Source organism: Hypanus sabinus, chromosome 3 (genome assembly GCF_030144855.1).
Source record: "Hypanus sabinus isolate sHypSab1 chromosome 3, sHypSab1.hap1, whole genome shotgun sequence".
NCBI lineage: Eukaryota > Metazoa > Chordata > Chondrichthyes > Myliobatiformes > Dasyatidae > Hypanus > Hypanus sabinus.
Window position 1 is genome coordinate 96,575,382 of NC_082708.1, and position 27,490 is coordinate 96,602,871.

The 27,490-nt window shown below is 38.5% G+C and overlaps 1 protein-coding gene across 1 annotated transcript in view; it reads left to right on the forward strand.

Annotated features, from left to right (window-relative positions):
* ablim2 (actin binding LIM protein family, member 2) overlaps positions 1 to 27,490 on the forward strand; it is a 293,837-nt gene that overhangs the window by 249,042 nt on the left and 17,305 nt on the right. The window contains exons 13-16 of the mRNA XM_059964839.1: positions 12,244 to 12,300; positions 22,279 to 22,364; positions 23,624 to 23,762; positions 23,942 to 24,000. Of these exons, the coding sequence (XP_059820822.1) occupies positions 12,244 to 12,300; positions 22,279 to 22,364; positions 23,624 to 23,762; positions 23,942 to 24,000 (341 nt within the window). The remainder of the gene's footprint in view (positions 1 to 12,243; positions 12,301 to 22,278; positions 22,365 to 23,623; positions 23,763 to 23,941; positions 24,001 to 27,490) is intronic.

A 27,490-nucleotide genomic window follows, 5' to 3' on the forward strand; every position in this document is an offset into this window, starting at 1 on the left:
CCTCCTTCACCACCATCTAGAGACCTGAAGAGCCTTTTTAGGTAGGGAAGAAATTTACTAGCACCTCCCACAAACTGGTCTATATCTCACATTGCTGACATCAACTGTACAGTAGGTAACCAATTAGCAAAATGCCTGCACTGTGCAACAGCCTTACTGAGTTTCCAATTGCAAATCCTATCATCTCCCCTTCTCATTCCCACATCAACATGCCTGTCCTTGGCCTTGTCTACTGCCACATGAGGCTAAACATAAAGTAGAAGAACATCTCATATTAATTTGGGTAGCCTACAACTTACTGAATGGAATAAACAGTGAATTCCAATTTTGTATAATCCGCTCTGTTGTGTTCTATTCCCAGTCACACTTCCTTTGTTCACCTTTCCTATCCCTTTCCTTAGTATTTATGAGTTCACCCTCCCCTACTTAGTTCCATCTGCCCAATCATCTCTCTTTTATCTGATCCCACCTGTCATGAACTAACCTCCATGTCTACTATTTGCTTCTTCCTTCCCCACTTAACATCTCTCTCTCACTCACTCACACACAAAATTTGGTGCAACTGCTACCTACCAGTGTTTGCCTCACTTCTACACGCTACCAGTCTTCCCTTTACACTCTCAGTTCTGATGCAGGGTCCCAACCTAAAATGTCAACCATCTCTTTGACTCCACAGATGCTGTTTGATTTACTAAATTCTTCTATAATTTTTGCTGCTAATTTGTATGTTCTTATTTCTGTTTGTTTGTATGAACTGAATTCTGCATCATGGAAGATACAACCTTTGAATGAAAATTTAACACAGATTCTTAGCATCTTATTCTATTGATTCAGGTAAAGTTAATTGACCCAATGGTGCTCATCAAAGAAGAGCATGGAGTCCATTCACTGTATTGTTGAACAACTATTAGATCTTCAACCTTTCCATGTGGTTTGAGTGATTTTATGGGAGTGTAGAAAATGGTAATTTGTAATAAGGCACCAGTGTATTCAAGTACATGTAAAATGTTGTGCAACGTTTTTAAAATTCTTCAGAAAGTGCAATGTGGTGGTAGATTTTCTTTACAATTCCCAGTGTTAATCTAGATCAATTGCATAGAAACCAGTTGAGGAGATGATATGGATAATTCTCTAACATTATGATGTTTTCTTCTGGTATTGTTTTTAGTAGTTGCCAGGAGCAGATCAATTTATGTTCCAAGCAATGCTGTTTCAGAACAAAATATGAAAGTGATGAATATTATTCAAAAATGCCTGAGATATCACAGGCATTCATCACCAGCCCTTATTGGAAAGTGCATTTAAAAACAATCCTTTTTCACTTGCAACCTTTTTGTTCTGCTCAGAGCTCACCTCTGCTGGTATTCATTCCCTGCATACTGGTAGTTACAGCTCCTTGTCAACACACTCCAGCTTTCCATCCTCTCTCACACCTAACTATGTTCCTTATTTTAAAGGTAAGTTGCACGTGCTGAACTAGACAAAGTGTTCTCCATTTGCTTATCCACAGAGATGGAGCCTATGCATGGTTGTATAGTGAACTTGATGTCAGTGTATATCTCAGGTACAATGAACTTTGAATTATTTGAATAGCATCCTTTTACCGCTTTCAATCTGGCTGTTCTGTGACATTGTAAGACAAATGTTCACAAAAATGAAGCAATGTCTTTTTAAATTTGAGTCATTGCTCCAAACTTACAGATTTTTTATAATTATTATAAAATTATTAATAATTTCTAATGTATTCAGTTAAATTTGTGGCTTCACTCTTTGACACATGATCTCATTCAGACTTAATTGAAGAATACAGAAATTGGTTTACCAACCTTGCAATTCATATGATTTCTCCAGTGTTTAAAATTTACCCTATTATTAATTCTGCCCAAATCAGCTGCAGAAAAGGATAGTCAATATTTTGACTGGCCTTGCCTTGTTCTCATTGTGTGGCTGTGAACAGTTTTAACATAGATAGCATGCTTTTATAAGTTCAATTATTCAGCAAATTTAACAGAACAAGATTTGCAGTTTTCTACAGCACTGCAATACAATATGCCCTTTCTTAGATAACCGTGTTACTCATTCAAGCTCCAGTTGCATGAATCAAATGAAAGTACTGGAAAGCACTAAAGGTAATACAAGAACATTGCAAATTACTGCAAGGTTATCTTGAAAAGGCAGATATAGTGAGGAAGTCAGGAGTATTGTACAAAAGGGCATTATACAAAAATGCAAGATGTTGTTAATTCTTTTGCAAGGTCTGTAATCCTGCTATTTGATTCCAGAGTCACAGTGGGCTCCAAAGAAAAAGTGTACCTAGATTATTAAAATTGTTTTGTACCATCCTTGTAGCCTAGATGTCAGGCCAGGTAAGTTCTAAGTACAGTTTATAGTCCCCAATGCCAGATGCCATTTTCCTCTGGAAATGGAACACTTTTAGTGAATTATAACATTCGTGCCAGCAGAACATTATTTCTAGCATCTAGGCTCTGTAGACCTGATGGATAGATTAATACGGGTTCTGCAGAAGCACTTCCAATCTGCAGTACTGAGAAAACATACTGTAGATGATCAATAAAGATGTATGTTGCATCATTGTGTACATTCAGAAAAGAATACTACAAAAAGTATATAAATGCATGCTCAATGGGTGCTCAGGTGGTAAATACAGGATGTTAACTGCACTGCTAGCATATTTGCTCTTTAATGAGAATATTTGACAAGTGCTTGAAGTTTAAAAAGTCTTTAATTGCTACATCTATATATACACACACTCACACACACACACACATATATATATATATATATATATACACACACACAACATTATTAAATAAATCCAAAGTAGATTGAAATCTTGCTTAACAAAATGCAAATCTTTTGTTATGCAGTGAAGCTGTAAAGATGTTTATCTGACTGTACATACATATACAGTATACAAAATAATTATGTATACAATCTTAGTGTTTGGGCAATATCCTCCCACATTTCCCCTCTTTATTGCTTGTACTTTGCAACAGAGATGCAGCCCTTGGATGTAAGAAATGAAATAATTACAAATACAAGTACAAAGTTGCAGTTGTTCTCTTCTGCTAACTTATAAAATGCTATTGATATGAACAGTATTTATTAATAGCTGACATCAAGGTGGTCTTGGTTGTCTTTGTGTGTATAGTGTTGCACTTGCCATTCCAAAGCTTAGATGGTTATTTAGATTGCTTGCTAATTTAATACTGCATCATCTGTCTTGTTTTAGTTGTGTCAGATGGCTTTATGTGAATTTGGTGTTGCAATTCTATGCTTCAGACATTTAATTGTATGTCCATTCACTAGAAAGAATTTCATCGAAATATAAACAATTAGTACTGTACTATAAAAGATTATTCAGAAATATTTCAATATCATGGTTAGATATCAAATGTTTTAAAATATACATGTTCTTTTATGGTGCAGCAAAAGTTCAAGCCTTTATAAAATTATACAACACTCCATTAAGTCTTTTGGAACACCTTAAAACAGTTCTTTGGTAGACCTGACAGCCTTGTATACATGTCATTTATTTGTTTTGTAAATTAATTTGAATGAGCTTGCACCATCCATTCAGACAGTGTACTGCAGAGTGTGTTATGACAACATGCAGAACAATGAGAAAAAAATCCTGTTGACTTTATGCCAGATATTAAATTTATCTCTTCAGATTACTCACCCCCTGATCTGTGAGAGCAGTATCTGTTCATCAGAATCTCTCGTAATTCTGATACTCCTCTTTAAGTATTCCATTAACTTATTTACTCTAAACAAAGGGACTATCCCACTTGCCCAAAGTCTCTAATTCCAGGTCACATTTTGGCATATCTCCATTGCACTTACTGCAAGATTTTAACAGAATGTGGTGACCCATAAAAATTCAAGTTTGTTTCCTTATTCACCTGATGATGAAATAATTAAAGACAGAGTCTCTAAAAGTTTCATTAATGTGTGGAAAACCTTTAATCAATACTTATGTTTTAAGGATTTCACCCAGCATACACAATATCTTGTAAAGCCGCTGTTTTTAGGATTTGAAAAAAATGATATTGGTTTCTTACTTTATAGTTGGTGAATCAGCAGTGTTCATCACTGACATCAGGGAGAGCTGCCCAGAGATCAGGTGATCAGTTTGACAGAGACATTTAGTTACCTACAGCTGTTGTGACATCAACTTGGTTGATCAACTTATCATAATGAAAAATTTGCACAGGTAGCAAACCATAAAGAAATATGATTTTTAAATAAGGACCAGAAAAGAGACATTCGATTACAGCAAGAGTAAATCCATTATTTACTTTTATCTGAAAAATAGATCTATGATATTTTGAAATATTTATTTGAGGGAACTCCAGTTCTCATGGGAAAAATATTCATCTTACAGCCAGAAATTTCCTGATTTTAGGAATTATAGTGCAAAAGGCTATTAGAAAAGCCAAAGCCAGTAGCAGTAAATCCAGTATTTCCATTGTTAAAAATGTACCATTCAAAATCCAGCTGTTATCTTCACAGGGTAATAACCATGGTTACTGATATTTACACTATTAATAGTCACTTAATCCACATCTACATATGGATGTTCCCATTTTGGCTAAAAGGTAAGGAGCATAATCTATGAAATTAAAAATTACAAATAATAAATTTCCACGGAGGTTCACAAACACCTGTTCATTTTACTCCATTTTCCTCTTGCAAAGCTATTATTTTTATTAATGAGAAATCATTAGTTAACTAGTTTTTTTCTGATATGTAAGCTCCAATATATTATGTGATAAATAATTACATCAAAATCTGAGTATTCTCTAAGCTTGCTTCAAACTCCTGATGTTTGGTTGTCAGTAGTCAAGTCTTCATTCTTGTATATGACATCTATCAAACGTCAAATGAAGAAGTGTTTTCAAGAATGTTATAGTGCTTTACCTTAAAATGCTCAGATCACATAAACACATGGTATATAATGCAAATGTATAAATAGGTATTTGTGCAGTTTTAAATTTTATTATAAAGCTTACTAAATTTTCATTTGCCATAAAGTTTCATGTTATCAACAATTTGTAATATTTGTAAAAATATTATATTTCTTTACAGTAGTCATTTAGCCTGGCTTCAAATACTGATACACAAATGCATCAGAAAGATTCAACTTGCTGGTAAATAATTATAACCCAGTGTTTCTTCAATTGTGAAATCAAGCATAAGACCAAAGCATAAAACAATATTTACTAAAAATTAGTATTTTGAATGGTACAATCTTATATAATATCATAGATCAATCTGATTTTTATTTCAAAATATAATACACTTTCAGTATTAAACTGGACAATGCACCATTTCATTTGTGATATGGGAGGAAATGGTAAAGGTTGAAGGAAAAATTATTTCTGCCAACTATAATTAATGACTCAATGCAAAATTTTCTTAGTAACTAATAAGAAAATTTTAATCTTTTCTTGGGTATATGTTTCTGCTTGGAAACCTGAATATTGTATCTTAGTTTTAGGGATGTTTTCCTCTGAGGTAGTTTATTGATTCCCTCTATGACGTTATGTCCCTTCACCACTACCCATATAACTATATCCCTATTTCCCACTTTCTGTTCTCTACCTTCTGTGCTTTTCTCTTTGGAGGCAGTGAAAGTCGTCGCAGCACTCCCAGTTTATCCATGAATCTAGACAGCAAATCTTATGTCCAAGCTCCTAAACATTTCCATGTTCCAGGTAAGAACTGTATGTGCTTTGCTTTTTTCTGAGAAATAAATCTGTCCCTTTTTATTCTTGCACTCATCCAAGACTATCTCAATTTGCCAACATTGAAATGATAAGTTCAATTAAATTATTTTCACTTTGAGTATGTGAAGGAAAAAATGCATGAAAGGACAAGGTAGGACAGAAATTACTGTTGCCAATATTTTAATTTAATTTGTAACAAATTCCTCTAAATTATTTAAAAGAAACTAGTTTAAAAATGTACAGGAAGAGTGCATTAAGCATTGTTCAGCATTGTTAACTCTATTAAAAATGAAGTAATTATCCTGTGCAGTCAGTCTTGTGTGAACTAAATTTTCAACACTAGTGTCTGCTGAATACACATACAATGTACATTCATTGAAATAATTGATTACCTGCATTTTTACCCAAAAGTAAAACACCAGAAACATCCAGTGCATCCATCAGCTGAAAGAGTAATTTACCAATGCAAATTTGGTTTGTAGTTAATATTGATGTCCTTCTTTCTTTCAGGGATTAGTTTTTGTTTATCAATATTTTGTATTGTACATTGATACAAAACTATGTATTGGATAAAAATCTAAATAGATGAATATTTTTTAACTATCTGTTTCAAATATTTCGATTTCTGGTAAAGTAGATGAGTAGAATGGACGTTCATTTTAGTGAGAATTTAAAAATAAAACTTCTACATTTCTTCTTAAAGCTGTTGCTCTAATGTTCAGACCTAATTGTTGCAACTCTGTAGTTTTAAACTGAGCTAGTATAAATGCATGAATTATATTGAAGGGCAGAATGTACAATCTTCTATTAATTAGAGACCTACTAATGGAACATTTGATTCAATACCCTGACTGATATTACATGATAGCTATGTACAGATTATTTGAACTTATTAATTGTTTGTGTGGATATACAGTGTCTTGAAGAAGTATTCAGCCCCAAGCTCTTGATCACATAAATTAGCATTGCTCATTTATCAGTTTAACTTGATAAATTTGATGAACTTAACTGAGAAGTTTTCTTTGTGAATCGTGCTCCTTTCTCACATTAGAGCCCCAATAAACAGGGAAAATGGTAAAGCATGAAAAAGTAAAAATTCAAAAACTGAAATGTCAATGTATTCATCCCCCTTTGCTCAGTACGTAGTTGAACTACCTTTTGCAGCTATTACAGCCAGTGGTCTTTTTGGCTAAGTCTCTATTTGCTTTGCACAAAATGATGTAGAAAGATTTATCCCATTCCTACTTGCAAAGCTGTTCAAGCTACGCCAGGTTAATTGGAGTGCAACAGCGGACAGCAACCTTAAGGTCAGGACACTGAATGGTCTACTTAAGGACACCAGATTTCCTGTCCCTGCTGCTGTAAAGCAGCCCCAAAAACATGACGCTACCTCCACCATACTTCACAGTAGGGATATTGTTACCTGGCTGATGCACACTATTAGTTTTATGCCACATGTACCACTTAACGTTGAAGCCAAAAAGATCCACTTTAGTCTCATCCAACCATAAGACCTTTTTCCATATCTTTAAAGTATCTTCTCAGTGATGCTTTGCAAAGTTTTTATGGGCAAGAAAACGCTTTTTGTTAGCTAGTGCTTCTTCCTTGCCACTTTTCCATAAATACCCTTCTTGTGCAAGGCCTTAGAGATGGTGGAGCCATGAACTTCATCTCCAGTTGCAGGCACTGACTTATGCAGTTCACTCAAAGTGACTGTTGGCATCATAGTAGCTTCTCTAACAAGTGCCATTCTTCTGCAACTAAGTTCAGAAGGATAGCCTAACATAGGCAGTATGTCTGTAATTTCATATTTTATCCACTTTTTCACAATGGGTTACACTGAGCTCTGAGGTATGATCAGTGCCTTTGAGATGTACCTTTTCCCAGATCTGTGCTTCTCTATTATCATTTCCCTGACTTGCCTTGAATGCTCTTTTTTTCCCCTTCAGTTTGGTTGGGTTTGTTGAAAATCTACTTTACTTTTGAACCTTACAAAGAAAGGAGGTATTTATTCTCATGAATTCATGATCCTCCAATTTTCTACATCAACAAATTGGTTGAGTTGGTAACTTAATATTATATCCGCAAAATCAACAAATGTTACAACCTATGTCAATAAGGTTAAACCTGATTCAGATTCTGATACAGGCCTGTGAAAAGTTAGCTTAATAATTACAAAGGGGATGAATACTTCTTCAGCCTTCAAGTTTTGGTTTTTAGTAAATTGCTGACAGGTTTTGGAATTTTTCTTTTTATTTGTCATGATACACAATCCTACTTCATTATATTTTAAGTTTAGAAAATGAGACAGTAAATGAAAATAGTTGTTGGGACTGGATACTTTTTCAAGGCACTCTATTACATAGACAGGAAATACACTAAAGGACATGCTGCTGGCTGGACAGAAGAAGAGATATTTGAAGTAGTGTGTTATAATAATATTCTGTGGATCTGCAGTACTTTCCATATTACTCATAAAACTCGTAATTGTTCATGCAACCTGAAGTATAGTGTGTGCAGATGATCTAGAAAATTAGAAAGGAATTGGTATGCAATTGTGGGTAAAAAGAAGATGCATATCTGTTGCCATCATAAGAGGCAACTTTGAGGCATTAATTAGTTGAATAATGAAAAAGACTATTTGCTTATTTTAAATTTCACTATTTTTACTTTAAAACATTCAATATAATGCATTTAGTATATATGGAAAATGGTTTGGTCAAATAAATTATATTATCTATTAATTTCTTTCAAATCTCCTGCACTAGTTATTATGCACATAGAGTCTTTTCTCCTGATGATTTGTCTAATGTCTGTACTCATAGCTTATGGGAATAACCTAGCTTAGCATGCTGACATTCTGTCTGGAGTTATTTGATTTGAAGATCAACAACCAAAGTTGCCAAGCAGTTGGAGATGCCCATATTAGTGTTTTTGTTAAGTGATCTTGTGAATTAATACAAATTCATGGAGAAATTTAGAGAAAGATCAGGTAATCCCGCTGCCTCACATTTCTAGGGACTTGGTTATGATCCTAACCACACTTTTCATGTTTTATCATAGCCTTGAGTATTTCTGCTAGGAGCTGTGGTTCTTTCCTATGTTCCAGTGACAAGATGGTAGGTTAATTAGCTACTGTAATTACCCATTAGTGATGGGCATGTGAGAAAGAATAAGATACTTTCTACAGGGAAAAAGAAAGGAGTAAGTCTGCTGGGAGATCGAATGACTGTCTGTGCTATAAGAATTAAAAAGTAAGTAATGTAATGCTAGGAAATCAGGTTTGTCTTACATCAACTTTATGTTGTGGTAATTAGCATTCAAGTATGTGAACTTTATGGATACTAGTTGTAAAAACCTTATTACAAACTCCAGGAGCAAAGATTGTAGAACTCCAACATCTATAATCATCTTTCTTAGTGTGAGGTTTTACTTCAACCAATGGAAAGCTCTTTGAATCCTATCATTTTCAGTTTTACTGGGAGGACTTGGTGCTATACATGGTCGAATGACAAGAAACATTTTGCTCAATTGTTCCATCATCCAGCATCATTACACAATTGCATGTAGTGGAAATGCATCATTTGGATCTTATTGATTTGTTTGTGGAATCGTGTAGCATGGTTCTTTTTCTGTTTACAATGTATAGTCTTATACTGCTCCTTATTATTTTAGGTGCATCTGCTCCTAATCCTGGCATAATCTTCTACACCCCTTATTCACCAGTATCAGTCCTCAGCTTCGATATTAGTGGTAGAGTGAGGGATGCATCAGACCATGAGACTAGAGTTTATAGTGGAATGCAGCTCCACTGCTGGTGGTGGAAATGCTGCCCACTTTGGAGCTACTGGTTCCACCCATTTTAGATCACAACATGATGCAGATTTCTTCAGAGTAAAGGTGGGAGGTTACAGTGGTCACAGCTGTTTCCTCTGCTATCCGAAAGTAGAGCGTTCCTATGAAACCTATCATAAGCCAAAATGGCGTAAAGCGAAGAAGCAATTACCATTAATTTATATGAGAAAAATTTTTGAGCATTCCCAGACCCAAAAAATAACCTACTAAATCATACCAAATAACACATAAAACCTAAAATAACACTAACATACAGTAAAAGCAGGAATGATATGATAAATACACAGTCTATATAAAGTAAAAATAATGTATGTACAGTGTGGTTTCACTTACAACTTCACTTCCGGGCCGTTTGCTATTCGCTGTCACTATTGCATCCTTAAATCCACTCAAGCAATAGACTGGATGTCGACCAAAACAGACCACTTTGCTACTAGCAGAACCAATAGTAACATCGGCAGCTTTCAAGATTCTTTCCCTTTGCGTGTAAATAGTACGAATGGTGGACGCAGGCATGTTCAACGCACGCACAATGTCTATTTTGTTCACCACGATTGAAATGCTTAATTATGTCCAGTTTTACGCTAAGCATAACACCCTTACGAGTTCTCTTAGGCTTTTCTGATACCTTATGATGCACCTTGCTAACGGATACACAAAATACATCGAGATAAAGCACAGATGCTCATAGACACCTTTCTAAGCTGTTGCGGCTTGATGCTGAGATACTGAGTGTAGTTCCCAGGGAAGGCGCTTGGTGGCACTATTCAGGGTGTGCGCTGCCTCTATGATGGCTCGCTGCAAAACAAACATTGAACGCTATTTTCGCTTATCGCCTTTTTTCGTAAAAGCGAAAATCCTCTTTGGATTTCTTTTGGTTAGCGAAAACAGGTACTAATGTAGGTCTTTCCTAAAAGCCAAGTGGCGTAAAGCGAACATTCGTAGGCGGGGGATACCTGTATCGTTGTGAGCGAGTGATTCAATGGTGAGGACAAAGTTGAGTTGATTTTTCCTTCATACCTGATCTTTTACCTTCAATTATGTCATTCAGAGATCAGCCATCATCCTTGTTGGTGCTAATGAATGTTGAAGTTCCCATTTCAGATTACTTAGTCTTCTTGCCACTCTCAGTAAACTTCCAACTGGTTTTCAACTTTCCAGAATATTGTTTCACCAACTGAGAATGATCAATACTTGGTAATCAGAATGAAGTTTCTTTACCTGTATTTGACCTGATACCACAAGACTTTGTGAGGTCCAGAGGTCTCAGGGTTACTTCCTACATCTGTCACTATTGCCTTAATATCTGAGTGATATTATCAAAGCCCTTTCAATAAGTTAAGTGATACACGGAGATGGTGAAGGTGAAGTCTGTGACATCACCGAAAGTAGAAATTTGTATTTAATCATGTCAGACGCTTATTTAAGTTGGGACCACTCTCTCAACTTTGGTTCAAATCTATATGTTAGTGAGCACTACATTACAGGTTAAAAAACATAGAAACATAGAAAACCTACAGCACACTATAGGCCCTTCGGCCCACAAAGTTGTGCGGAACATGTCCCTACCTTAGAAATTACGAGGCTTACCTATAGCCCTCTAGGTTCTGTTGGTGTGGGCATGGATTTGACTTTAAATTTTGTTTCTAATGGGCTGTCCTTATGTTATTAATTGAAGTTCCAAGAGCATGCCAAATTACAGCTCCTGGCTTATTGGGGCTTTCCATAAATGCACATTGTGTCATGACTATCATATATTTTCCACCGTTTAATACAAGGCAAAGGGTTGCTTGGTCATTTCAGAAACTGCTAATGAAATCAAGAAAATCTGAAATAAAACACAGAAAAACTGGAAGCACTCAACAGCCCAGCCAGTATCTGTAGTAAAAAGGACAGAGTTGATGTTTCAGATCAAAGATCTTTGTCAGAACTGCGTGTTTCCAATGGTTTCTGTTCTTATTTTAGAAGCTGCTAGAATTGCTGTTGTCTAGATTCCTATGGATTTTGACGGCACTTAGACTAGATTTCCTCCCCCAAAGGAATTAGTCATTCAGCCACTGTGTCCAAGCTGACCACAAAAAACCCATTAGTCCTATTTGACTCGTCCCACATTCAGTTAAATTTTTTAATTGTCATTCATTACAGTGCTGATTAGACAACTGCAGAATAAAAGTTTGGACCACTTGGTGCCACATTAAATGTGAAGCATTCTGTTGTACTCTGTTAATCAATTTTAAATGTCCTTGTCTTGAAATGAATAAAGAAAGATCAATTCATTAAGTATCTTAACTGTACATAAGTACTTAGAAATCAGAAGCTAATTAAAGAGAATCAGTACTCAGTAATGAGATAAAAAAAACTATGCTCAATTATTTACTTATTGATAAATGTTAAGTTCAATAAATGAAATTGTGGAATTGTAATCAAAGACCACAATCAAATCACCATAGATTTTGATTACAACAAGATGTGCATTTATGGAAAGCTGGAACAAAGCAAGAGTTGTAATTTAACATGTTGTTAGTATTTCAAATGGTAAGCCTAACATAAATACCATGTATGTATATTTGATTTGTATTTTTGTTTAACATTCTGATTCCCTCCTGGCTAAATAGTCTTTCATATTCTTTTTCAGAAACCGATGGGAAAGCAGACAACATCTACAGAAAGCCCCCTGTCTACAGACAACATGGTATAGGTTACTTATTACATGTATTACCAACATTTCCATAGTATTGTAACACTTGAGCAACACACACAAAATGCTGGAGGAACTCAGAGGGTCAGACACTTCTATTGAAAAGAATGACGGCCAATGTTTTGGGCTGAGACACTTCATCAGGACTGGAGAGGAAGGGTTTGGAAGCCAGAATAAGAAGGTGGAGGGAGGGGAAGGAGTACAAGCCAGAAGTTGATAGGCAAAGCCAGGTCGGTGGGAAAGGGGATAAAGTAAGAAGCTGTGAGGTGATAGGTGAAAAACGGAAAAGACTGGGGAACAAGGATTCTGATGGGAGAGGAGAGTGGATCACGGGAAAAGTGAAAGGGGAGCCACACCAAGGGGAAGTGACAGACAGGTGAGAAGAAGATGGGAGCCAGACTGGGGAATGGAAGAAAGGTGGAGGAGGAAAAATTAACAGAAGTTAGGGAAACTGATTTAATGCCATCAGATTGGAGGCAACCCAGACAGAATATTGTGGCAGTGGAGGAGGCCGTGGACCAATATGTTGGAATGAGGAAAGGAATTAAAGTTGGCCACCAGGAAGTCCTGCTAGTTGTGGATAGAGCGAAAGTGCTCGACAGAGCAGTCCCCCAGTGTATTTTGGTAAGATGACACCACTTTGCAGGTAGTTCCAACAGGAATCATCAAATATTCCTATTTAGGACTACTGCAGCTGAAATCCACGGTCACAGCCATGGGTACTTCAATAAGCAGTATCATTTTAAGATGTTTAAAGTAATCAGTCGATACTCAAAATCAATGAACCTCAGACAGCAGACTCAGGTCGCTTTCCCCTTTAGAGTTCCCCTTTAAGAAAATGGATGCGGGGTGCAGCTCCAGTTTACAGGTATAATTGAAATGCAGAGGCCTTAGATTTCTCTCCTGATCATCCTGCTGGTAAATGTAGTCTCTGGAAAATAAAATTAAAGATTTCAAAGCAAGTTTGATGTGCCGGGGGACAGCAGGGAATGCTGTGTTCTCGATTTTACAGAAACAGGGCTCAAACCCACAATTTCAGATGCAGCGCTGCAACCTGATGGCTTCACTATTTCTCTGCAAAGACAGGACGGCTCAGTCTTTTAAAGGTAGAGGAGGTGGAGTATGCTTTTTGATTAACTCATAGTGGTTTGTCTCAGTCCTGCTCACCCAACCTGGAATAGCTTGCAGTCAAATATCATCCTTTCTGTAATCATCCTGTAATCATTTTCTGTAATCATCCTGGTGGCGGTGTACATTCACCTCAGGCCAGCATCAGGCAGGCAATGGAGGAGCTAACCCCCGTAATCAGCAGGTGTAAAACTGCACACCCTGATGCCTTTCCTATCGTTGTGGGAGATTCCAACTGGGCCAACTTGAAGAAGTCTCTGAACAACTACCACCAATATATCACCTGTGGAACCAGAGGAGCCGACACACTTGCCCATTGTTACACCACCATCAAGAATGCTTACCATGCCATCCCACACGCACACTTAGGAAAGTCTGATCATATGGCTGTACTTCTACTCCCAGTGTATAGGCAGATTCTACAAACTGCAGCACCCATGGTGAGAAGCGAGAAGGTCAAGGGAAGTGGAGGAGCACTTACAGGACTGCTTTGAGTCAGGGTCTCATCTTCAAGTCTGAATAAATATTTCACAGTTTTCACCAACTTCATCAAGACCTGTGTGGATGAGTGTGTGCCTTTGAGAATATACTAGATATACTCAGACCAAAAGCCGTGGATGAACCAGAGATTCAGTCTACTGAGGGCTAGATCTGTGGCATTCAAGTCCAGTGATCCAGAGCTATACAAGAAGTCCAGCTACAACCTCCAGAAGGCTATTTTAAGAGCCAAAAAACAATTCTGAGGTTAAAGATGGAATCAGGTGCACTTCATATCTCTCTCTCTCTCTCTCTCTCTCTCTCTCACACACACACACACACACACACACACACCCTTTCTCTCCCCCCACCCCAAATGTTCCTGTATTTGCACTTCAGCTCTGCCAGGGTTTGCAGGCCATTACTTTCTACTAAAGGAAACCTGACATCATGACTGTGATGCTTCAGTCCCAGATGAAATCAATGCTATTTATACATGCTTTGAAAGGGAGAATAAAACCCTGCGGCATCTGGTAGCCCTGTAATCTCTGTCTCAGAGGCTGATGTCAGAACGTCTTTCAAGAAAGTGAATCCTTGTAAAGCATTAGGCTCTGGCGGCTTACCTGCTAGGACTCTGAAACCTTGTGCCAACCAACTGGTGGAAATAGTCAAGCACATTTTCAATCTCTTGCAGTTTGAGATTCCTACTTGCTTCAAACTGGCAACAATCATACTAGTGCCCAAGAAGAGTAGGGTGAGCTGCTTCAACAACTATTGCCCAGTGGCACTCACATCTACTGTGATGAAATGCATTGAGAGGTTGGTCATAACTAGAATCAACTCCTGTCTAAGCAAACGCCTAGACACTCTGCAATTTGCCTAATAGATCATAATAGATCTATATCAGATGCAATCTCACTGGCTCTCCACTTGTCCACCTGGACAACAGCAATACATCATACTGCTGTTTATTGATTACAACTCTGTGTTCAATATAATCATACCCTCAGTTCTAATCAACAAGCTCCAAAACCTGGGCCTGTGTACTTCACCCTGCAACTGGTTTCTCGACTTCTTCATTAGGAGACCACTATCTGTGCAGATCAGAAATAACATCTCCTCAGTGATGATCAACACTAGCCCATCTGAAGGATGTGTGCTTAGCCCACTACTTTACTCCCCTACACCCACAATTGAGTGGCTAGGCACAGCTTGCCATCTATAAGTTTGTTGATGACTCAACTATTGTCAGCAGAATTTCAGATGGTGATAAGGAGACCTATAGGAGCAAGATAGATCAGCTGGTGGAGTAGTATCACAATAACAACCTTGCACTCAACATCATTAAGACCAGGGAATTCATTGTGAACTTCAGGAAGGAGGAGTCAAGGGACACACACCAGTCCTCAGAGGGATTAATAGTTGAAAGGGTGAGCAGTTTCAAGTTCCTGAGTGTCATCATCGTGAAAGATCTATCCTGCGCCCACCATATTGATGCAATCACAGAGAAGGCATGATGGCAGCTATATATTTCATTAAATGTTTGAGGTGAGTTAGTATGTTACCACAGACACTCATAAGTTTCGACAGATGGAGAGCACTCTAACTAGTTGTATCACCGTCTGATATTGAGGGGCCACTGCACAGGGCTGTAGAAAGCTGCATAAGCTTGTAAACTCAGCCATTATGGGCACTGGCCTCCCCAGCATTAAGAACATCTTCAAAAGGGGAATCTTTAAAAATGCGGCATCCATCATTAAGGACCCCCATCACCCAGGACATGTTCTCTTCTCATTGCTACCATCAGGGATGAGGTACAGGAGACTGATTACACACAGTTAATTTTTCAGAAACAGCACCTTCCCTCTGCCATCAGATTTTTGAATGGACAACGAACCCATGAACACACTATATTTTTACCCCTCTTTTTGCACTGCTTATTTTACTTAGGGACTTATGGTCATGTGACTTGCAATTCCTATACCATGTTCAGGAACCAATTTCCAACCATTCTAACCAATTTTTACAGGAGCACCATTGAGAGTGTCCTGACCAGAAGTCCCTACAAAGGACTGTGAGCCTGCTGAGAGGATCATGGGCATCTGTCTTCTACCCATCAGAGATATTTATCAAGAATGCTAGAAGGGTGGGTTGGCAAGTTTGCAGACGACACAAAGGTTGGTGGTGTTGTGGATAGTGTAGAGGATTGTCGAAGATTGTAGAGAGACATTGATAGGATGCAGAAGTGGGCTGGGAAGTGGTAGATGTTCTTTTACGGTATTTTTATTCAGAAGAAAAACAAGATTTACAGAGTGCAACACATAGATACATCTCAACATAAAGTGTGTACATTCCTATATTGTAATAAAATTGATCAAAATGTTATAGCACATCACATAAAGGTATACCACTCCATAATCAGAAATTTAAAAATAGGTCTTAAAAGAAACTTTTTATATAAAAAAAGTCAATCCCCTACCAACTACCAAAGAAAAAAGCTGGTGGATGATAATGGATAGTTAGAAAAAAATTATATTCACTTAAGAAGAGAAGATAGAAATATACATAAAAGTCTGTGCACTGTTAAGCTTTATAAATTGGAAAACTAATTTAGGAAAGGTCCCCAGATATCATAAAAAGATTGTTTCAAATTTAAGACTGAGCAGCGGATCTTCTCTAAGTTTAAATAAGACATGATATCACGTAGCCATTGAAGATGTGTAGGAGGGGTAGACTCCTTCCATTTAAGCAAGATTGCTCTCCTTGCTAAAAGAGAGGTAAAAACTTAAACCTATAGGTTAGGACTATTTAAAGTTATATCTTCATTTGCAATAATACCAGACAAGGCGCTATATGAATGGTTTTTTCAGTAGATGGAGTTCAACCCAGAGAAGTGTGAGGTGGTACACTTTGGAAGGACAAACTCCAAGGCAGAGTACAAAGTAAATGGCAGGTTACTTGGGAATGTGGATGAGCAGAGGGATCTGGGGGTACATGTCGACAGATCCCTGAAAGTTGCCTCACAGATAGATAGGGTAGCTAAGAAAGCTTATGGAGTGTTAGCTTTCATAAGTCGAGAATAGAGTTTAAGAGTCGCGAGGTAATGATGCAGCTCTATAAATCTCTGGTTAGGCCACACCTGGAGTACTGTGTCCAGTTCTTGGTCGCCTCATTATAGGAAGGATGAGGAAGCATTGGAAAGGGTACAGAGGAGTTTTACCAGGATGCTGCCTGGTTTAGAGAGTATGCATTATGATCAGAGATTAAGGGAGCTAGGGCTTTACTCTTTGGAGAGCATGAGGACGAGAGGAGACATGATAGAGGTACACAAGGTATTAAGAGGAATAGATAGAGTGGACAGCCAATGCCTCTGCTCAATACAAGAGGACATGGCTTTAAGGTAAGGGGTGGGAAGTTCAAGGGGGATATTAGAGGGAGGTTTTTTACTCAGAGAGTGGTTGGTGCATGGAATGCACTGCCTGAGTCAGTGGTGGAGGCAGATACACTAGTGAAATTTAAGAGACTACTAGTAAGGTATATGGAGGAATTTAAGGTGGGGGGTTATATGGGAGGTAGAGTTTAAGGGTCGGCACAACATTGTGGGCCAAAGGACCTGTGCTGTGCTGTACTATTCTATGTTCTATATGCAGGGTCCTTAGCATTGTCAGTGATCCTTCTAAGTCACATTTCATCAGGACAGATTATTACTTATTAATTTATTTGTGGTACTGTTTCTTTGTGTTATGTGTGAATTATATGTACTTTGTTGTGCACTTTGGTCCAGAGGAATATTGTTTCATTTTGTGATATGTAGGTGTACACTTGAATGACCATATACTTGAACTTGAAATGTCAAACACCAGAAGGCATGCATTTAAAGTGATAAGGGGTTGGTTCAAAGTAGATGTGCTGGGCAATTTATTTTTACACAGAGAATGGTAGGTCCCTTGAATGTGCTACCAGGAGTGTTAGTGGAGGAATAATATTGACTTATTAGAGATAGTCAGCAAGGTATTTTAGGTATTAATGCTGGAGTAATAAAATGGATTCAACAGTGGCTAGATGGGAGATGCCAGAGAGTAGTGGTGGATAATTGTTTATCGGGGTGGAGGCCGGTGACTAGTGGGGTGCCTCAGGGATCTGTTTTGGACCCAATGTTGTTTGTAATATACTTAAATGATCTGGATGATGGGGTGGTAGATTGGATTAGTAAGTATGCAGATGATACTAAGGTAGGAGGTGTTGTGGATAATGAGGTGGGTTTTCAAAGTTTGCAGGGAGATTTATGCCGGTTAGAAGAATGGGCTGAACGTTGGCAGATGGAGTTTAATGCTGAGAAGTGTGAGGTTCTACATTTTGGCAGGAATAATCCAAATTGACCATACAGGGTAAATGGTAGGGCATTGAGGAATGCAGAGGAACAGAGAGATCTAGGAATAACAGTGCATAGTTCCCTGAAGGTGGAGTCTCATGTAGATAGGGTGGTGAAGAAGGCTTTTGGAACGCTGGCCTTTATAAATCAAAGCATTGAGTACAGAAGTTGGGATGTAATGTTAAAATTGTACAAGGCATTGGTAAGGCCAAATTTGGAATATTGTGTACAGTTCTGGTCACCGAATTATAGGAAAGATATCAATAAATTAGAGAGAGTGCAGAGACGATTTACTAGGATGTTACCTGGGTTTCAGCACTTAAGTTACAGAGAAAGGTTGAACAAGTTAGGTCTCTATTCATTGGAGCGTAGAAGGTTGAGGGGGGATTTGATCGAGGTATTTAAAATTTTGAGAGGGATAGATAGAGTTGACGTGAATAGGCTGTTTCCATTGAGAGTAGGGGAGATTCAAACGAAAGGACATGATTTGAGATTTAGGGGGCAGAAGTTTAAGGGAAACATGAGGGGGTATTTCTTTACTCAGAGAGTGATAGCTGTGTGGAATGAGCTTCCTGTAGAAGTAGTAGAGGCCAGTTCATTTGTGTCATTTAAGGTAAAATTGGATAGGTAAATGGACAGGAAAGGAGTGGAGGGTTATGGGCTGAGTGCGGGTAGGTGGGACTAGGTGAGATTAAGAGTTCGGCACGGACTAGGAGGGCCGAGATGGCCTGTTTCTGTGCTGTGATTGTTATATGGTTATATAGAGATAGTCAGCAAGGCTTTCTGTGGGGTAGATTGAGTTGACAAACAATTGAGGTTTTTAAGAAGTTGGCCAAGTTGATTGATAAGGGTAGGGAAAGGCATATTGTCTACATAGACTTCAGTAAAGTAAACCAGATTGAGGGTGGAGAATATTTGAAATACACAGTCACAGCGGGTAACAGAGGCAGATAAAATTATAATGGGCAGATAATGGAATAGAGGCATACTACCCTAATACAAGCAAATGAATTTCCCGTACAATGGCACTACCATCAACATGGTTTTTATTTTTTAACTTTTTAATTCTAAATTCCTTTGTTCGTTGTCATTTTACTCATCATGGTATCAGTGAAGAAAAATTACGAAGAGTTATTTAATATTGATAAGTAATAAATGGGAGTGATTAAAAGGTTAATTCTGATTTTCATGGCTATAGTTAAGTGTGGTAAATTATTAGTGGTTTTTATAGGTATTTATAAATAAATTGTATTTTCCAAGTATTTTTTCTATATTTTGCAATTCAGAATTTACTTTTAATATTTCAAATACTCTTCATTGTAATTGAACAATTGCATCAAACCAAGTAGTTTGTATTTCCAACAAATTCAGTTTTAAAGCTAACACCTATTTACTGATTCAATGTACCATACAGTACTTAATTAGCAGGTGGACCTTGCACAACGAAAACATCTGGTAAAATGCTCTTAACTTTACAGTTAATGACAATAGAAAAATCTGCAGATGCTGGAAATCCAAGCAACACACACAAAATGCTGGAGGAACTCAGCAGGACAGGAAGCATCTTATTGTACTAGGAATCCATTTTATAGTCTTATAACAGCCTTGAGTCTGGTGATACATGCTTTTATGCATTTGTATCTTTTATCCAATGGAAGGGGTGGAACAGAGAATGTGGATAGGTGTCTTTGGTTATGGTGGCTGCTTTATGAGGTAATGACAAATATAGGCCCAGTCCATATAGGGGAGGTTGGTTTCTGTGATAATAGACAATAGGAGCAGGAGTAGGCCATTCGGCCCTTTGAGCCAGCACCACCATTCAATGTGATCATGGCTGATCATCCACAATCAGTACCCTGTTCCTGCCTTCTCCCCATATCCCTTGACTCTGCTATCTTTAAGAGCTCTATCTAACTCTTTCTTGAAAGCATCCAGAGAATTGCCCTCCACTGCCTTCTGGGCAGAGCATTCCATAGATCCAGAACACTCTGGGTGAAAAAGTTTTTCCTGAACTCCATTCTAAATAGCCTACCCTTGTTCTTAAACTGTGGCCTCTGGTTCTGGATGTGCTGAGCTATGTCCCCAACTCTCTGCAGTTTTCTTCAGGAGATAATGGTGTGTTGAAGGAAGCGAGTTGAAATATCTTGGACAAAAACAGAAATACTCATCAGCTTGACAAGGCGCCATACGAGGCTGCTGAACAAGATAAGAGCCTATGGTATTACAGGAAAGATACTAGCATGGATAAACGATTAGCTGACTGGAAGAAGGCCAAGATTGGGAATAAAGGGGCCTTTTTTGGTTGTCTGCCAGTGAGTAGTAGTATTCCACAGGTACTGATGTTGGGTCTGCTACTTTTCAAGTTATATATTAATAATCTGGTTGACAGAACTGATAGTTTTGTGGCCAAGTTGTGGATGATACAAAGGGGCAGGCAATGTTGACGAAGCAGGGAGTCTGCAAAAGTGTTTGAACAGGTTGGGAGAATGGGTAAAGAAGTGGCAGATGGAGTATAATGTAATGAAGTGTATGGTCTTTGGAGGAAGGGATAAAGGTGTAGAGTATTTTCTAAATGGAGGTGAAGGGTGAATTCAGAAATCAGAGGTGCTTAGAGACTTGAGAGTCCCAGTGCAGGATCCCTAAAGGTTAATTTGCTGGTTGAATCAGTAGTAAGGAAGGCAAATAATGCAACATTAACATTCATTTTGAGAGGAGGAGATTATAAAACCAAAAATGTAATGTTGAGGCTTTATAAGGCATTGGTCAGACCACATTTGGAGAAGTATGAGCAGTTTTGGGCTCCATTTCCAAGAAAGGATATGGTGGGCATTGAAGAGGGTGCAGAGGAGATTCATGAGAATGACCCCAGGAATGAAGGTACGAGGAATGTTTGATGGTTTTGGGTTTGTACGTAGAATAATGGGAGGGGATCTCACTGAAACCTACTGAATATTGAAAGGGCTAGATAGGGTGGTCCTGAAGAGGATTTAGTGATATAGCATGGAATAGGCCCTTCCAGACCAACTAGCCTCACTGCTCAGCAACCCAGCTGGTACATCTGTGGAATGTAGGCAAAAACCAGAACACCCAGAGGAAACCCCCATGTGCATGGGGAGGAACGTATAAACTCCTTAGAGATGATGTCAAAATTGAACTGTGAACTCTGATGTGTTGAGCTGTAATAACGTTGTGCTAATTGTTATGCTACCGTGGTGTCCAATAGAGAGTCTAGGACCAAAGGGCACAGCCTCAGAGTAGAAGGACATCCCTTTAGAAACAGAGATGAAGAGGAATTTCTTTACCCAGAGAGTGTCAACCTGTGGAATTCATTGCCATCAATAGCTGAGGAGGTCAAATAATGAGGTATATTTATAGTGGAGGTGCATAGGTTTTTACCTAATTGGCACAGGCATTAAAAGTTACAAGGAAAAGGCAGGAGAATGTGGTTGAGAGGAAAAATAAATCAGATGTGTTGGAATGGTGGAGCAGACTTGATGGGCCAAATCCCCTGATTCTCGTCTATGTCTTATGGTCCAGGTTAGACAGAATCTGTAGTAAGACAAACAAGATTAACACTTCAGGTTGGAGTCTTTCCATCAGAATGCTGAGTATTCCCAGCATTCCCTTGTTTTATTTCAGATATCCAAAGTCATCGTCAAGTTCATTGCCATGTGTAGAGGCTCAATGGATTACTTGCTAGCATCATATAGGCAGCATTCATAGGAGAAAAAACAAATTCAACATAAATTATACCCAATTTTTACAAGAAAAAAACACAATAAATCAAAGTATTTTAGTGCAATGTGATCAGACTGGTCGTTGTGTTGCATAATTATAATTGTGTTTAGGGTTTTGCCGGTTGGTTCAAGAACTGAATGGTAGAAGGGAAGTAGCTGCTCTTTAGATAGTTTGGAATGTGTTCAGGTCTTCTTTTAGAGCACATAATTGAAATCTTGTACAATTTTTCATGTAACACTAATGGTGTTGTATTCTAGTGGGTGACTGGCAAAGCAGAGGATTTTGGAGTGAAGATAGTGATGGAGAAGGAGGACAACTGTACTGGGATAAAGATGGCAAGAAAGTAAGGACTGAAATCAATTAAGTTCCAACAATGCACATCTTAATTCCTTTCTTAATTGCACAAATCTGGCAGTGTGCTAATAACATTCTTACAAATATGTTTGTTGTGGAGATCCCTTTGACTCGTGTTTTCATCGAGGCTCAACAAGAGGACATTGGAATAATTAAGATTAGAGGCAACTATAGCTTAGATCCGTTTCAGCAGAGATGAGCTGAGGCTGGGATCTTGTCATAAATACTTGAGAAATAATATCTTTGTCCTAATATTCAGATTCACCCAGATCCCATCCATCCCCAGTTTTGTAGCCCTGTAATCCACCAATATGGTCAAAAGCCACAATGCACAGAAATAGACCCTTTGCCTCACTATTGAGTACGTATCTGTGCTTATCCCATTTTCCTGTATTTGTCCCATAGCCTAATATGCCTTGGTGACTGAATGACATGTCCAGATGGTTAAATGTTGTAAGAGAATACCTGTCCACATTACTTTCTCAGGCATGCTGTCCAGGTTTTAACCAGCCTCTGGGTGAAAAAATTTCTTCAAATCCCCTCTTAATTCCCTCTTAAACATATGCCCTCTAGTCTTAGATACCTCTGCAGAAAAGTTTCTTACTATCTACTCTCTATGACATTCAAAATTTTGTATTCTTATATCAGGACCCCCTCAGCCTCCTCTATTCCAAGGAAAACAATCCCAACCTATCCAGTAATCTGAACTATTCCACTCCAGTCAACTTCCTGATGAATCTCTTCCGCACACTCTCCCGTATAATTCTCTACTTCCTATAGTGTGGTGGCCAGAACTGCACACAATATTTCAGCTGTGGCCTCTTCAGTGTTTTATGAAGTTTCACAAAGGCCCTAATCTGAAATTCTGTGTCCTGGCTATTGAAGGTGAGCATTCCTTATTCCTTTTTCACCATTCCATCAACCTATGTTGCGATCTTCTAGGATCATTGGATTTGTGCATCAAGGTCTGTTTGTTACTCAATCCTCCCAGAGTCTTACCATTTGATAGTACCCTTATCAGACCTCCCAAAATGCGCCACCTCATTAAATACTATGTGTCATTAACAGCTGATCAGTACCATTTTGTAAGCAAAGGCTAGCCTCCTCACTATTAACAATGTCATCAATTTTCATGCAATTTTCATGAAGACTTACCAGTGCACAAGAAGGGAAGAAAAGGTGTAATCTGTGGTTTTTATTGTGTTTGTATCCTACCTGTATTTCACTTGCTTTCTCTGCTTGCTCAAGATGAAGATGGGATCATTAAAGCGACAGGTGGAGGCTACAGTTGACTCTCGTGATTTAGACCCTAAATCATCGTCTCGAAGTCCTGCTGCTGATAGAGAGCTGCTGCAAAGATCAAACAGTGAATCACTCTTTCAAACCAGTAAGTGCATTCCAAGCTTTGAAAATGTAATTTTGACATGTCAAATTGATCATTTAATTAATTAAATTAGAAAATTTGGAAGTTACATCCATTAGAGGCTAGGGGTTAAATCACTGGAGGCACATATTAGACAACTTGGATATTTCCTAGTTTACTAAGTCATAATTATTTTCTTACAGGAATTCCTCACTCCAAATCAGCTTCTCTTCCTGGTTATGGGAAAAATAAATCACACAAGGTAAAGAAATTACATATTTAAACATTTCAGCAACTGTTATGTTAATAAAGTAGTGCCACATTGTGTAACAATCACTGAAATGAAAGAATTAAGAGTTAAATTGAATTTGAGCTGGTATGTAACAATAAACACAGGATCCTGCAGATGCTGGAAATCCAGAGTAACACATTCAAAATGTTAGAGGAATTCAGCAGATCAGGCAGCATCTTGTGGAAGTGAATAAACAGTTGACCTATTGGGCCAAGTCCCTCCTTCAGGACTGAAAAGGAAGAGGGAAGACACAAGAGTAAAAAGGTGGGAGGGGAAGGAGGATTAGCTAGAAGGTGATAGGTGAAGACAGGTGGGTGGGAAAAGTAAAGGGCTAGAGAAGTATGAATCAGATAGGAGAGAAGAGTGGACCATGGGAGAAAGGGACGAGGAGGGGCACTGGGGGGATGGGGGTGGTAATAGGCAGATGAGGAGAAGAGGTCAGAGTAGGGAATAGAAGGGGAGGGGAGATACTGGAAGGAGAACACGATGTTCATACCATCAGGTTGGAGACTACCTAGACAGAATATAAGGTGTTGCTTCTTCTCCCTGAGAGTGGCCTCATCATGAAAGAAGAAAAGGCCATGGACTGACATATCTGAACAGGAATGGGGATAGGAAATGAAATGTTTGACCACTGGGAAATTCCACTTTTGGTGGATGGAGTGGAGGTTAATTATCATTCAACCATACACGAATATAGCCAAATGAAACAGTATTACCTCTGGGCCAAAGTGCAAAACACATTACCATCAGCACATAACACATTACACAAATAGCACATATGGTAATGATTTCAGAAAAACATAAGGTCACAAAAAATAATATAGCCCGAGTCCCCAAGTGGCATGACTGCAGGTTTATGGGACACTGTACTGGTCCAGCTTGTTCTTCCACAAGACAAACACTGGAGGACAACACTGATGAGCTAGCTCCCACCCACTGGAGATTCCAATGCACCACACAGGGTTCTCTCATAGTGCTTCAGCGTCTCCTCTCTTGGGCAGCTGCAGTAGTTGACCCTGCGGACTAGGCCTATTCCTTGTCACATCTGAAGCAATGTAGCTCCCACATCATCCTTCCAGTGAACCAGGCTTGCAGTATTTTATGTTATCAATGTCTAATAGGGTCTTGCGATCCTAATAAACATGTTCAAGACAATCATTCACACCAATTGTTGGACCACGGACCTTCTCAGCATGACAATACGCAACAAAACTAGGGGACAACACAACAATAGTATGCAATAAATCTAGCTCCATCTCTAGGATGGTCCTGCAGTACTTGATGTTCTTAGTATCCAGCAGTGACTTGCAATTGTGAAGAAGACATACAGAACAAACAAATACACCTTTGGTTAGACCTGGAGTGACCACTGTGTCCAAGCACACAGCCATCTTACCAGAATGTCTTACCAATCCTTGATCTTTATCACAATAATACAGAATAACTTAGTTGATGCCTACTTTGATGTACACCAGTTAACACAGCGCCATTATCAGATATTTGGCTGATGCATACAAGGACATCTCGTATTCATGTTGGGTTACAAACCACATCTTGTGAGCATCTCCTGCTCTTCTTTCAATTTCAAACAGATTACTGATTGCAATTTACATTAGAACTAACAAACAATTCTTATTTGAATGAATGCCTTCTATTTTCTAATAATCCTGTAACTGCTGAATACTTAATACTTGCATTGATAGGTCAGGGCATGGAATATAAAAATTGAGATGGTTTGTTGCAACTTTACAAAACAGTGGTCAGACCACACAGATGAATTTGTGCACCTCTGTCCACACTATAAATAGGATGTGGTTGCAGTGGAGAGAGTGCAGAAGAGATTCACCATAATATTGCTTGGAGGGCCTTAGTTATGGGGAGAGATTGGTTACAATGTGTTTTTTCTCTAAAGCAAAGGAGACTGAGCGGTAATCTGATTAGTGTATAAAAATATAACAAATATAGCTTAGGGTAAATCTTCAGAATTTTTTATACACAGTAGATATATCAAAACATGAAAGCAGAGATTTAAGGTGAGAGGGAGGAGTTTAAAGTGTGATCTGAGATACAAGTTTTTTTAATACACAGAGAGTCGTTGGTATCTGACATTCACTGCCAGGGAAGGCGATGCAATCAGATACACTCACTACATTTAAAACATTTGAACAGGCACATAAACAGGCAAGGCATAGAAGGACAAGGACATAACCCGGCAAAAAGAATTAGTATAGATAGCAAAAGGATGGCATAGACTTGTTGAGTTCAAGGCCCTGGTTTTGTGAAAAATTATCCTATGAGAAGAACCTACTGTCTGAAATGTTCTCCTTTTCAAGTCATTAATCAAGAGATTAATCAAGACATCACACATACAGGGATGTGGAATACCAGATTTTTAAAAAAAATTCAGATTCCTAATTCTTGAAGAGACCTCTTGTATGATTGAAATGGATTCTTGACTTCACAATAAACCTTGTTATGATCTTACACTTTATTGTTTACCTGCACTGTACTTTCTTGGTCACTTTTATAGTTCATGTATTGGAGGATAGGGATACGGCAGGGGCTGAGTGTATAGACCTGAACAACCACACAATGGCGTGTAAGTCAATTAGAGTTGACCATGGATATTGCGTCCTAGCTGACTTGATACGCAAGCCTGGGCAGTACAATATGGAGAGCAAGCTGTTGCCCATGTAGCAAGTTCCTTCTCTCCATGCATTTGATAAACCCAAAGGAACAGCAGAGACTGATACAGTTTGATACCAGCAGCGTCACAGGAGTTCCCAGTCAACATTGAATTCAACGTAGGACAGTCTTAGGGATGCCAGCTCTGGATTTTTCCTTCAGAGATAACTCCCAAAACCTTCCCCATAAGTGGGTATAACCGTAAGGCAGTAGAGGTTTGAGATCAGAGTTTTCCTTCTCCTAGATGTGCTGCCAACCACAGCTGACGAGCCCCATCTATCCGGTGACTGGTTTTAAGGCACCGGTAACCCTCCTTTGCCCCTTCTCCTGTCAGTAGAAACGGATTCCCCAGGCTTAGTAGCTAAGAGTCAACTGTTTACTCTTTTCCTTAGATGCTATCTGGGCTGCTCAGTTCCTCCAACATTTTGTGTATGTTGCTGGGATTTCCAGCATCTGCAGATTCTCTTGTGTTTTCTAGATACCTGTTTGAGGTGTATGGCAGAAATGCACATTCAGTGTATTAATGTGACAGAACACAGCTGAAAATTGTTCCAGAAAGGTGTATGGCAGAAATGCACATTCAGTGTATTAATGTGACAGAACACAGCTGAAAATTGTTCCAGAAAGCAAATTCGTAATGTTAAGGACCCACACAATGGGGAGATAAGAGACACACTAATGTCCTCAAGCTCCAGTTGTAAAGTCCAAAATTTTTTCCTTTGTCCAGTGGGAAATCAAGACATTAAAAACTTTAACACGCAAGCCATCTTTA